General features: G+C 36.0%; 2 protein-coding genes across 2 annotated transcripts; both read left to right on the plus strand.

The window, feature by feature from the left end:
- Positions 1-484: 484 nt before the first annotated feature.
- Positions 485-9,255, plus strand: LOC135073523 (uncharacterized). Its single transcript, XM_063967707.1, has 5 exons — positions 485-523; positions 613-772; positions 1,606-1,715; positions 3,231-3,329; positions 9,067-9,255. The coding sequence occupies exons 2-5, from the start codon at positions 634-636 to the stop codon at positions 9,181-9,183; spliced, it is 465 nt and encodes a 154-aa protein (XP_063823777.1). The 5' UTR covers positions 485-523; positions 613-633; the 3' UTR covers positions 9,184-9,255.
- Positions 9,256-10,158: 903 nt separating this feature from the next.
- LOC135073524 (uncharacterized) lies at positions 10,159-12,117 on the plus strand. The gene is made up of 5 exons (XM_063967709.1): positions 10,159-10,308; positions 10,397-10,553; positions 10,687-10,796; positions 11,200-11,298; positions 11,902-12,117. Exons 2-5 carry the CDS (start codon positions 10,418-10,420, stop codon positions 12,016-12,018), a joined length of 462 nt encoding a protein of 153 aa, XP_063823779.1. The 5' UTR covers positions 10,159-10,308; positions 10,397-10,417; the 3' UTR covers positions 12,019-12,117.
- The last annotated feature ends 959 nt before the right edge of the window (positions 12,118-13,076 follow it).

The raw sequence follows: 13,076 nt of genomic DNA on the forward strand, positions 1-13,076 counted from the left end.
ACATGTCTCATAATCTTTTTACCCTACCAGCGCTTCGAGACCAACATTTGGCAAGTGCTGAGAAGAAGCGCCGCAACAAACTCAGTCACCACTGTCTGCCGGTTAATATAAATAAATAGAAATAGCAGTAGTAGGTACATTCGATTCAGGAGCACATTTACTTTTACAAAGTATATTATTCTATTTTTCATCTACGAAAGGGTGTGACTGAACATTTTTTGATATTTCCTCTTTGTTGTGAAACCAGATCTCATAGATTGAGTAGGTATACCACTGAGAGAAAACGATGTGATGAATTGTTTCGTTATAGGTACGGAATCGTACAAATCAATCAAAATAATAACTAAATTAAATTAGAATTTATTATCAAATACGAGAAAATATAAAAAATACAAGCGTGAAATCAATTTTCAGCTACGTAGTCTTAAATTTTATAGAAACAAAAAGGTGTAGTGGTTCAGGAAAAAGGTTACTGGTCGATTAATATTTCTCGTTCGAAATAAAATGAGTAAAAATTAAAGAGGTAAATGCATTTTTTCAGATGCTAAAACCAAATAACTGTAATAAGCTGGTAGTTTACTCTTATGAACGCTCTGCAAACGTGATTTTCAGAAAGAGTGAAAATTGATAAGAATGACACATTTAACGTGGGCCCTGACAGTGGTTACGATTCTGGCAGCCGGAGCGCAGGCTAACTTTACGCGTTATGCTTACTTCGATCAATTCTTTCAGCCCGAACCTTTGCACCACTTGGATCCACCTTTCGTGAAAGGTAAGTTGGAAACTTTTCCGAACAGCGTCCGTTATTACAATATACTGGTCATCACAAAAATCGGCCCACCTACGTTTTACAGGAAAACTCGTTTCTACTGACACAATCATGGTGCCCCAACAATATTGGTGTTATTTGAAAGCCCAATAAATATCCTTAAAGAAAAACACATTTCATTTCTTAATAAACGATTAACATAAACGCGATATACAATAAATGTGACTTGAAAAAAGACCTCACTTTGGGCTCACCTCTGGGATCAATTAGACCAATTTTTATGGTTATAAAACCAAATAATGATCTCACGTGTCCTCTTTAACAGATGCATAGCGTTTAATCCCAAATTAACAGTTTTATAGCCATAAAAGTTGGCTCAAGCGTAACTACCTATTTTTTGAAGAAGTGACTCTGGATTCTTCTACAGACACTTTTTTGGGGTAAAAACCTTTCCTTTAATGAAATGAAGTTTAGAACTAGGCTTTTAAATGGTGCCAATATTGGTGGGAAGTGGGAATGCATACTTTTGAAAGTGCTTGTTGCGGGAGGGTCGATTTTTGTGATGACCAGTGTAGTATTATCATGACCCAAGGAAGAAAATTCAGGATGTTAGTGACCTATGATCAGGAAGAGGAAAGAAATTCAAAATAAGTATGTTCCTTTATAGCAGGGATGTTATGGATATCCGTAACCGTAACTGAAACTTCCGGATATTCGAAATAAAAAAATATCGAAACCGGTATAATATTATTCCTATATCCGTAACTGTATCCATTACCGAAACTACATATCCATAACATCCCTACTTTATAGTAAACACATTGTTCTTTTTTCAGAAATCTGCAATGCTGACCACGACAAGCACTACCAAACTGAACTGGAAAAGTCTGATTGTAATTTTCCCAAGTTAGTTCTAGTGAAGATGAAAGTACCCTCGTATATATTGGTAAAATACTTTTCCAGTACAAAATTACAGATATCATCAAAATATACAGAATACTTTTGATGAGCAAAACCTTTAACCATTATTATCTAATGCCATGACATCACTCGTAAAGCTGTGACTAGAGTAACAATCGATTTCGATTCGAAATCGAGACCGCTTTGCTTCATCCCAAAGCTACGCATAAAATAGTAGCTAGATATGCGCAAATAAGCAAGACACAACTCATGACGACCACGACTGCTCCATCAAGAGTGTAATGACTAAGGCCCAGAACAGACGGCGAAACACAACTGCAACGAAACTGCAACTTTCTGATGATTCTTATGAATGAAACTGAATCTGAAAGTTTCAAACTGGTCGCGTCATGTGTGGTCTCTCAACGGACGCTATGGCAGAAACTTATATGCAACTCAAAAGTAACTAGCAGTTGCAGTTTCGTTGCAGTTGCGTTTCACCGTCTGTTTTGGGCCTAAGAAGATGCGAATTTATCGAATCGAAATCTATAACAAACAATACTTTATCTTTCAAGCTTATATTAATCTAATCCCATCAAAAACAATACTTGTCAAAAAAACCAAGTCTCGCAACTCAGTTGTTCTACGGTAAAAAGTTGTGAGATCCATGTAATACCAAGTCCAGGCCAGGAAATCTTTAACGTTTTACATAAATTATTGACTTGGCCATCGCACTAAATAATTTAATTTACACGTGTTTTCATGCGATGGCCAAGTCAATATATGTATTTATGTAAAACGTTAAAGATTTCCTGGCCTGGACTTGGTATTACATGGATCTCACAACTTTTTACCGTAGAACAACTGAGTTGCGAGACTTGGTTTTTTTGACAAGTATTGTTTTTGATGGGATCTCATTTCTTTTTGTATTTTGTAGACAGCAGTTATGTATCTAGAAAACTGGACCGAAATTGAAAAATTTTACTCGACTTGGCGGTTGCACTACCGTGCCCCCAAATCTCATTTCTTTTTGTATTTTGTAGACAGCAGTTATGTATCTAGAAAACTGGACCGAAATTGAAAAATTTTACTCGACTTGGTGGTTGCACTACCGTGCCCCCAAATATTTTAGTTTTTCCTTGATTCATACACCAAACACTACTTATATTCCAAATTTGAAGCTTCTAGGTCTGCTAGAAGTGCCTTAGAGTTTTGATGATCGGTGAGTCAGTGAGTGACAAAATTAAGTAACTTTGACCCGTTATAATTCTTAAACTACTGGTTCAAATTGAATGAAATTTTAAATATACCGTGTCTTTACAATGCCTGCATAGCTAATGAAAATTCAGCCTTCTAGTTTTATCCACAACGAAGTTACAGGCAGTCGAAAATGGCCTGAATTGCTTCGAGAAAAGGATGGTACGGCCGTGCCGCTTTTTTGCTCGACTTGGTGGGGGCACTGCCGTGCCCCCAGATGTACCACAATGGAAATTATTTCGACTATTTATTGCTTGTATGAATTACTATCCTATAGAATTATAATTAAAGTGTTTATGTCCAGCTTAGACCACACCAGGCGTGGGTGAAGCGCTGCATCGGGGCCTGCTACTCCGGTTCTGACCACTGCTCAGCTAGTAAAACAAATGACCTGGAAGTACCTGTGAGTTTCCTACGACAACCCACTCTGGCTGAACCAATTTGATGTTAAGAAATACAATCTGGAATGTTCCGACCAAACTAGAATCCAAAGCGACTGTAAATTTTAATGTAGGTAAAAAGAGGAGAGTTGAATTTTCCCAAGACCGATAGACCAATCCGAAAGATAGGAATATTTAATTGTCAGAACATTAGACATAAAATGACTTCTCATTATCCTGTTTTCGCCTCCGAGATTTATTTTACCGTGTAGTACCCCTGTACGACAAGCCAATCCGCACACAATATTCAGCGTAGTAGTAGTAAAAAACAAAAGAGCGGGCAACCCCACCCCTACCACGCTGTGGGCTCGGTGTCCGAGCGGTCTCATTCCTTTGTGCGCACGCGCAACGACCGCACGCAGTATAAGAAAAATGCTTAAGTGACGTCACCAAGGACGTTTTTACCGACAAAAAACGTAATTATTTTAAGTTGTGCAGTGTAGTGACGAGAATTAGACCCAACACAAGGTTGGTTGTAACAACTATTTTGTGCAAGTGCTCGTACATTTTTATTATAAGCGTTGTGACACGACGCGTAACTTTGACCCATTTTTAGCTCCAAGTTAACGCGCGATGTTAACCAGTAGCCATTTTTTGCTCCGAGGTAATGCGAGATGTTACCCAGTAGCCATTCTTTTGCTCCGAGGTAATGCGAGATGTTACCCAGTAGCCATTTTTTTCTCCGAGGTAATGCGAGATGTTACCCAGTAGCCATTTTCTGCTCTAGCGAGTTAATACGAGATATTAACCAGCAACCACTTTATATTCGGTCATATTTGCGGGTCATTTTTTAACCAGTAGCGTTAATACGAGATATTAACCAGCAGCCACTTTATGTTCGGTGATTTTTTAACCAGTAGCCGTTTTTTGCTCTAGCGAGTAAAAACGAGATATTAACTACCGAGATAGCCAGGTATTGTAATATTATTCACTTTTACGAGTTTTTAAGTATCTTCTTTTCGGCCATTTTTAAAAGCCGTAAAAACAGAACATAATGAGCTCATACAGAAAAATGTTGCGTTTGTACGAAACTACCCACATTAAGAGCTTGCCTTCTTGGCCTTACACCTTATGAACCATCAACCTTCTTGGAGCATGATGACCCGGCGCCGCGGACGCACTCGCCCCAGTCGAGCCTCCGCCTGCTTTTATAACGACCGATGACCCTGTGGCCATACACATTGTTCAATGCTACAAAGGGTAACTGAATAATTTTGTTGTTTCGTATTTTTATACATTACACCAATCGATATTGGTCTAAATACAAAGGCTAGTAAGAAAGAAATAAGTATCAGATCAAAATTCAAAGTGCATTTATGTAGATTCGTTACTTGCTATTATAAGGTCAGAATAAAAGATCCTAAATAAACCTTAGGCCGGTTTGTTGACCGAACCGAGTCGAAGTGGAAATAAATGCCTACTTTATATATGAAGTATGACAATATGTCGTTTTTTCTATGCAACGACTCATATTAACTGACATTGTGATTGTGAGTACTTATCAGTCTCACATTTTTTTGTTGGAAACTTACAAAGATCTTTCTACATTTCCGGTCGGTCGACCAATTACATCGACGGTCGACAACTATAACTCATTATAATCCTCTAAAACGGGAAAAGAGGTATTTATTTGATATGACAACTAATCCAGGCTGCTGCACTGAATATATAATTTAAGCTTTAGCCGTTCGCATAACTGTGTGAATCGAGGCTTTATACAGAGGCCGTACCGACAAGCTACGCCCTGCTGTATGGTATGATGGGCTAAGACCTATCACCCGCCCGCGGCGCAACCACGCCGCCTTCCACAAGCGCAGGCGCCTTTATTTACGCCGCAGCGCCGCGCCGCCGCCGCCGCATGCCCAGCGCTGCCAGAGCACCGCGGGAAGCGCCATTAAAGACCGACCAGAACACCAAGGTAACCCGCGTCCCTAGACGACGCGCCATCTATGTACACTAATGTACAGGTATGTGCTGGCCGCTTAAAATATTGTTATTTTAAATGCAATGTACCTAATATCCGGTTACAGAATTTATTGTACCGAGATACCTATTCGATTCCCGATTCGAACCCAGATGTTTTTTTTCATAATCATCATAACCATGCGAGTAAACATAATTAATTATACATAACAAATAATTATACACGTCGGCGCAGAGACGTTGATATTAAGAATATTCTTAATCGCATCCGTCGACACGAGTACATTCTGAGATTACCCACTTGTTAAAAAAAAAAAAAATGTTCCTAGATGGTGGACTTAGATAGCGTTTATATAAGATGCTAAACAAAGTTTATGTGGTTTAAGCACTTCAAAAGGGATGATATTTTAACCGCAATTAAACTTTTAACAAAAGATTCATTTATGGTTTAAAGAAACTTATTAATATAAAATATTTTATGTTTATTACATAAACACGATAGCCACTGAAAAGCAAATAGAATTATGGTCTTATTTTAACGGATGTTTGTTTTGTATCTGAACAAACAGGCAACATTTTTGTTTGTCTCTTTGCGGCCTTTCTTTAGCCCTGATATTTTTACAAAGTTTATTTTTTTATTCATGACGTCTCACCAGCTTGTATCTATAAATAATAGATAAAATCTAAGAGCTTCCTTAAACTGTATCAGTATCGGTACATAAGATGACGTCATTTTTTTCTTGTATTGGAAAAACATTGTTATGTAGGTTTGTACCTACTAATCAATGTATGATTAATGCTAATAATACTATTGATAGTCTTACAAAGTAAGGCTTCATCATCATTATTATTATTTATTTACTAAAAAAAAAAGGTCAGTTTTAACTTCATGTACTGTTTTACAATTGGTTCGTATAAATTATTTATGTATAACGTTAGAATTCTCATAAGAAGAGATGCGACATCATGAAATACATTGAATCATTTCTTATCTTGCTAAATCTTTTAGACAAGCAAAGTATCTTATTATGCGTTAAAGCGATAATAACTATGCCTTTATAAATATAACACAATAATAATTACATTGTAATCAATGTAATAGAAAATTATTGACGCATCAAAAAAGAAATCGGGCCGCTTGTAATAACAACCGGACTAGTGGACTTTGGTTAGTCAAAGAACGAATCAACCACATAAAATAAACTATGTATTATGTAGGTACCTACCAGTACTACCACTACTTGTAACCTTTAGTTTAGATTAAGGACATTTTTTAATAATACCAAAAAATAATGCGATAATGCGAATCGATAACGCTGCCACAAACTCATAATAATGAATGAGTCTTTCTTCCCTTTCTATGAAGTATAAATTGAGAATTAGTATTTGTTATTTTTTCTTAGCATGATTATAAAAATTCAATCATCACAGTCATAATACTGAAGCTGACTGAATCAAGGTGTCTGAATAAAGACACGGAGTAGGAGCTTGGTTCAATATTGTCTCAGAAAATGTTAGACGCTTTGGTTTCAGTACATGACATAAACCTATTTTTTGTTTCTTGAACTTTGTTTGATATTTAGTCATAATTCATATTTTATCGTCTGGCGTAGAGATTTCTACACGATTAACATGAATTAATTCCAATTAATTCGCCTTAGAATGGCGACCATTTTTTTTTAGACGTTAATACGTTTTTTCACTAAAAAATAAATAAATAAAAAATAAAAAAAATAGAATGCTGGGGCAACAGGTACATCAGTAGTACCATATTGCCCATTTAAGCTTACCTTTCTTTGGCAGTGAGTTTTGTATTTGGCAGTCGCGGATCAAACAAAACGTACCAGACTCCGCTATACACTCCGCAAATAATACATAAATATCCTTCCTTCGACATTTTACACTACGCTCCTAGTCCCAAACTGAGCAAAGCTATGGGTCCTAGACAACGGATATAAACATACTTAAATACCGTTTTTATATACATAAGTACATATTATACATAGTAACACCTAGACCCATCACAGAAATTAAAATGTATCAATTCAATTTCTGCCCGGCCGGGGATCGAACCCGGGACCTCTAGGCATAGTAGTCCGTTTCGAAACCACTACACCAAATGACTGACAAATAAATATTTTTACAATGCTCAATTACATCATTGTACCTACCTTACTCTATTTTCTTAGCATATTCTAAAGTCGGGTGCATCCTATAATAACATTAAATAACCACCGCTTAGCAATATCGTTAGTGAAATCATATAATTTATTGAAATATATAATTATTTAAATAAATATTATAATTTATAGGTCAGGTTTCAAGAATCAAAAGATTGCTATTAAAAGGTGCTATTAAATAGAAACCAAACTTTTTCCTCGCAACAGATTACTTGGAATCCAAATTAATACTGTTTTGGAATACTGGTCAAACTGTATCCAAATAAATTAATAAGTTTTAATTAACCACATTATTTATTTATTTAATTAAAATGCAAGTGAGCTTATGTTTTACAACAATCAGAGTGTTAGCCTTGCAATCACTGTGATCGATTCGGTGTTAACCACTACCGTCGTCAAGCTCAGTTCTGAGATGAAACTGGATAAATATAGGAAAGGAGTGTCGACACGAGGGTGTTCGGCCCACACAGCACGCGACACGCGGCAGTATTGCCTGCGGTTTGCGCCGCTGTCAACGTTGACACAATTAGCCAGTGTGCTGGATAGACAGGATGCTCTGTCAACTGTCTTGGCAACTTTTTACAATCAGTAGTCGTACTTAACAGTTAATAGAAGTACAAATAAATGTATAATAATAATACTTTATAATGAACAAAATCTTGTTGAGACCGTGATACTAACAATAACAATTGTTATGAATAAGTGATGCAATACGATTATAATACAAAAATATTGCTTTATTATGTATTTAGTACATTGACATTTACTCTCTTAACCATTAAACATGGACATTGATCCATGCTCTAAACATCTACACGGTAAAATAAATCTCGGAGGCGAAAACAGGATAATTATATGATCAAACGAACTTACCAAGTGAAGTTCGATCTGAATTATCCTGTTTTCGCCGAAGAGATTTAAGGTCCCTCCCAACCCGAAGATTTCTATATCTTCTTCCCTGGAGGTAAACGTCAATGTCATCTCTTCTCTAAATATAATGAGACCGCTCGGACACCGAGCCCACAGCGTGGTAGGGGTGGGGTTGCCCGCTCTTTTGTTTTTTACTACTACTACGCTGAATATTGTGTGCGGATTGGCTTGTCGTACAGGGGTACTACACGGTAAAATAAATCTCTTCGGCGAAAACAGGATAATTCAGATCGAACTTCACTTGGTAAGTTCGTTTGATCATATAATAATAGACCTACACATTCATTTGACGACTAATAACTTTCGGAAGCCTTCGTCGAACGTATTTGGCCGCACGCAATCGTGTTGTTGATAAGTCTATAATACACAATATCACCGTAATATTAGTGACTAACCTTTATAAAACTGTTTAACTTATAAAGCAATTTATATCTGTTCAAAAAAGCATCCGAACGAATGTTAAGATCATAAGCTTAAGTTAAGATAATAAAAAATAAACAATTTTTTTAAACAATTTTTTTATAAGCTGTAACGTAGGGCGGCGCCGGTGCAGGACCGATCGTTTTAAATATGTGGACATCATTCGGCTGAAACGAGCGAACGTAACCATTTAGTCTATAAATTGCTGCCCAAGAAACCTACTAACTCCTAATTTATATTTTGCCAGGTTCGAGTGTTCAATGTAAAGACAAAGAAGTGGATGTGCGGCACTTACAGATTAGTGGAGCACTCGGAATGTCACTGTCCTCTCGAAGCCAAACTTGAGGCGGATTCTAAAGATTGATTGAAGAATAAATTTAAAACTTTGTTCACTTTGAAGTTACAATAAATAACCGCATTGTGCGTGTTACCTTTACACTAGTTTTTATTTGTTCCTATTGGGGGTACTTACTGAAAAAATATTTACCAAAATACAAATAAATATTTTTATTTGTTTCGAAGACCTATGGACATATTCGCCCTGTAGCATAAATTATACAAAGTTATTTTTAGTATACAACATTATTTTTTGTATATACGAAAGCCGAAACACGTGTCACGTATTTCAAATTTTAAATTTCAACAATTAGACCTAAATGATGTCTGCGTATTTTGGCTGCTACTTACTGGCACACGCACATTTTTTTACCTATACATATTTAGGTACTTATACCTACTTTGAAGTAAAACACAAATACTTAATTGATAAAATAAGCTGAAGCAGATAAAATTCCAGCAGGTTTTTTAGATAGTCAGGATGCCAGATTCGCTTCTTCTAAATTGATTTATTTGGAAATATTTAACAAAAGTAATGCATGAAATTTTACTTCTATGAGTGAAATCATGTAGTTTGCTACAAATCTGGTCAAGTGAGAGTCAGACTTGCGCATAGGAGTTCCGTACACTCCTCTCTATGCATTTTTCTTTGAAAATGAAAAATATTTTCTTTTCTTTTTTTATTATTTACTATATTTTGACGTTCGTAAGTGCCACTTGTGGTCTAAACTGAATAAATATTTTTGAATTTGATTTTATTAATTCACTTATTCTCCATCCCCTCGTGACCATAATTTTCTAGCTCTACCAATGACAGAAAACACATTTACTTTTACAAAGTACATTATAATACTCTATATTTTTCATCTACGAAAGTGTAGTGTGACTGAAAAAAAAATTTTTGTTGTGAAACTAGATCTCATAGATTGAGTAGGTATACCACTGAGAGAAAACGATGTGATGAATTGTTTCGTTAAAGGTATCGGAATCGTATAAATCAATCAAAATAATAACTAAATTAAATTAGAATTTATTATCAAATACGAGAAAATATAAAAAATGCAAGCGTGAAATCAATTTTAAGCTACGTAGTCTTAAATTTTATAGAAACAAAAAGGTGTAGTGGTTCAGGAAATGACTCAAAATTAAAGAGGTAAATGCATTTTTTCAGATGCTAATTACAAATAACTGCAATAAGCTCGTAGTTTGTTCTTATGAATCCTGAAACCCTATGATTTCAGAAAGAGTGAAAATTGATAAGAATGACACATTTAACGTGGGCCCTGACAGTGGTTGCGATTCTGGCGGCAGCGCAGGCCAACTTCACGCGTAATGCTTACTTTGATCAATTCTTTCAGCCCGAACCTTTGCATCACTTGGATCCACCTTTCGTGAAAGGTAAGTCGGAAACTTTTGCGAACAACGTCTGTTATTACAATAGTATTATCATGTCCTATGATCAGGATGAGGAAAGAAAATAAAAAAAAGTACTTTATGTTCTTTTATAGTAAACACATTGTTCTTTTTTCAGAAATTTGCAATGCTGACCACGACATGCACTACCATACTGAACTGGAAAAGTCTGATTGTAATTTTCCCAAGTTAGTTCTAGTGAAGCTGAAAGTACCCTTGAATATATTGGTAAAATACTTTTCTAGTATAAAATTACAGATATCATCAAAATATGCAGAATACTTTTGATGAGCAAAACCTTTAACCATTATTATCTAATGCCATGACCAAACTGTGACTAGGGTAACAATACTAAAAAAAGATTTCGATTCGAGATCGTGATCGCTTTACTCCATCCCAAACCAACGTATAAAATAGTAGATAGGTCACAACTCATGACGAGTGTAATGACTCCATCAAGAGTGTAAGGACTAAGAAGATGCGAATTTATCGGTTCGAAATCTATAACGAGCAAAACTTTATCTTTCCAGCTTATATTAATATAATGTACCACAATGGAAATGATCTCGACTATTTATTGCTTGTATGAATTACTATCCTATATAATTATAATTAAAGTGTTTATGTCCAGGTTAGACCACACCAGGCATGGGTGAGCCGCTGCATCGGGGCCTGCCACTCCAGTTCTGACCACTGCTCGGCTAGTAAAACAAAGGACCTGGAAGTACCTGTGAGTTTCCTACAACAATCCACTCTGGCTGAACCAATTTGATGTTAAGAAATACAATCTGGAATGTTCCGAGCGACCAAACTAGGAACCAAAGCGACTGTAAATTTTAAAGTAGGTGAAAAGAGTGTTGAATGTCCCAAGACCTCCGGATAGGAATACCTATTTAATTTTCAGAACATTAGACACAAAATGACTTCTCACAATATACAAAGTAGTAATGTACCTACCTACACATTCATTTGACGACTAATAACTTTCGGAAGCTTCGCCGAACGTATTTGGCTCGCACGCATTTGACGCATTGGTGTTGTGGATAAGTATAATACATTATACTTAATATCACCATAAAATTAGTGACTAACTTTCATAATTTTACGGTTTAACATAGTAAGCAATATCTCTGTTCAAAAAAGCATCCGATCTATTCTGTTAAGAGCATAAGCTCTAACGTAAGAGGGCTGCGCCGGCGCAGGACCGGCCGTTTTTGAAATCCAGCAGTGGACATTATTCGGCTGAAACGAACGAACGTAACTAACCATTTAATCTATAACTTGTTGCCTAAGAAACATACCTACTCATAACTCCTAATTTATATTTTGCCAGGTTCGAGTGTTCAGTGCAAGTACAAAGAAGTGGACGTGCGGCACATACAGACTAGTGGAGCACTCGGAATGCAACTGTCCTCTCGAAGCCAAACTTGAGGCGGATTCTGAAGATTGATCTTCGTTTACTTATTCTTAAAGCCCTTTGGAAGAATAAATTTAAAATTTGTTCACAGTGAAGTTACAATAAATAACCACATTGTGCGTGTTACCTTTACACTAGTTTTTATTTGTTCCTATTGGGGGTACTTACTGAAAAAAAAAATATTTACCAAATTACAAATAAATATTTTTTTGTTTCGAAGACCTATGGACATATTCGCCCTTCAACATAAAATATAAAAATAAAGATAGCAATTCTAATCTGGATATTCCTCTAAGGTTTTTTATTCCTGATTGAGAGCATCTCAAGGTAACAGAACTACGTAGATAGAGCTGGCTAAAAAAGTTACACGCTTGTTGAACACTGAAATGTCATTTCCATACTAAACGTCACTTTAAACCACTGTTCAACGAGCGTGTAAGTTTTATTAGTAAGGTAGATACACTCAACATCAAATAAACCGCACCTTCCGCGACGCGAACTTTAAAGATTTTTTTCTGACACAATTATGGTACCCCAACAATATTGGTGTTATTTGAAAGCCCAATAAATATCCTTAAAGAAAAATACATTTCATTTCTAAATAAATGATTAACATATACCATAAATGTGACTTGAAAATAGACCTCACTTTGGGCTCACCTCTGGGATCAATTAGACCAATTTTTATGGTTACAAAACCAAATAAATATCTCACGTGTCCTCTTTAACAGATGGATAGCGATTAATCCCAACTTAACAGTTTTATAGTCATAAAAAATGGCTATAGCGTAACTACCTATTTTTTGAAGAAGTGACTCTGGATCCTTGTAGACACATTTTTGGGGTAAAAACCTTTCCTTTAATGAAATGAAGTTTAGAACTAGGCTTTCAAATGGTACCAATGTTGGTGCGAAGTGGGGATGCATACGTTTGATAAGTGCTTGTCGCGGGAGGTGCGATTTATTTGATGCCGAGTGTAGATTATAGTCAGTGAAGTAGAAGTCGCTCTACCAAACTCAATACTTTATCGCATAATGTGTAGTGTACACGACATTAAATGTGTTTATCCCGGTTTTCAAGGAAAAATATTC

The sequence above is a fragment of the Ostrinia nubilalis genome, chromosome 7, assembly GCF_963855985.1.
Source record: "Ostrinia nubilalis chromosome 7, ilOstNubi1.1, whole genome shotgun sequence".
Taxonomy (NCBI): Eukaryota; Metazoa; Arthropoda; class Insecta; order Lepidoptera; family Crambidae; genus Ostrinia; species Ostrinia nubilalis.

Bases quoted from the DNA above. Each gene is read 5' to 3' on its own strand.
- LOC135073523 (XM_063967707.1), top strand. From the start codon at position 634: ATGACACATTTAACGTGGGCCCTGACAGTGGTTACGATTCTGGCAGCC. The intron at 1,716-3,230 runs GTAAAATACTTT...GTTTATGTCCAG, and splicing joins AAGTACCCTCGTATATATTG to CTTAGACCACACCAGGCGTG. The intron at 3,330-9,066 runs GTGAGTTTCCTA...ATATTTTGCCAG, and splicing joins CAAATGACCTGGAAGTACCT to GTTCGAGTGTTCAATGTAAA.
- LOC135073524 (XM_063967709.1), top strand. From the start codon at position 10,418: ATGACACATTTAACGTGGGCCCTGACAGTGGTTGCGATTCTGGCGGCA. The intron at 10,554-10,686 runs GTAAGTCGGAAA...TTCTTTTTTCAG, and splicing joins GGATCCACCTTTCGTGAAAG to AAATTTGCAATGCTGACCAC. The intron at 10,797-11,199 runs GTAAAATACTTT...GTTTATGTCCAG, and splicing joins AAGTACCCTTGAATATATTG to GTTAGACCACACCAGGCATG.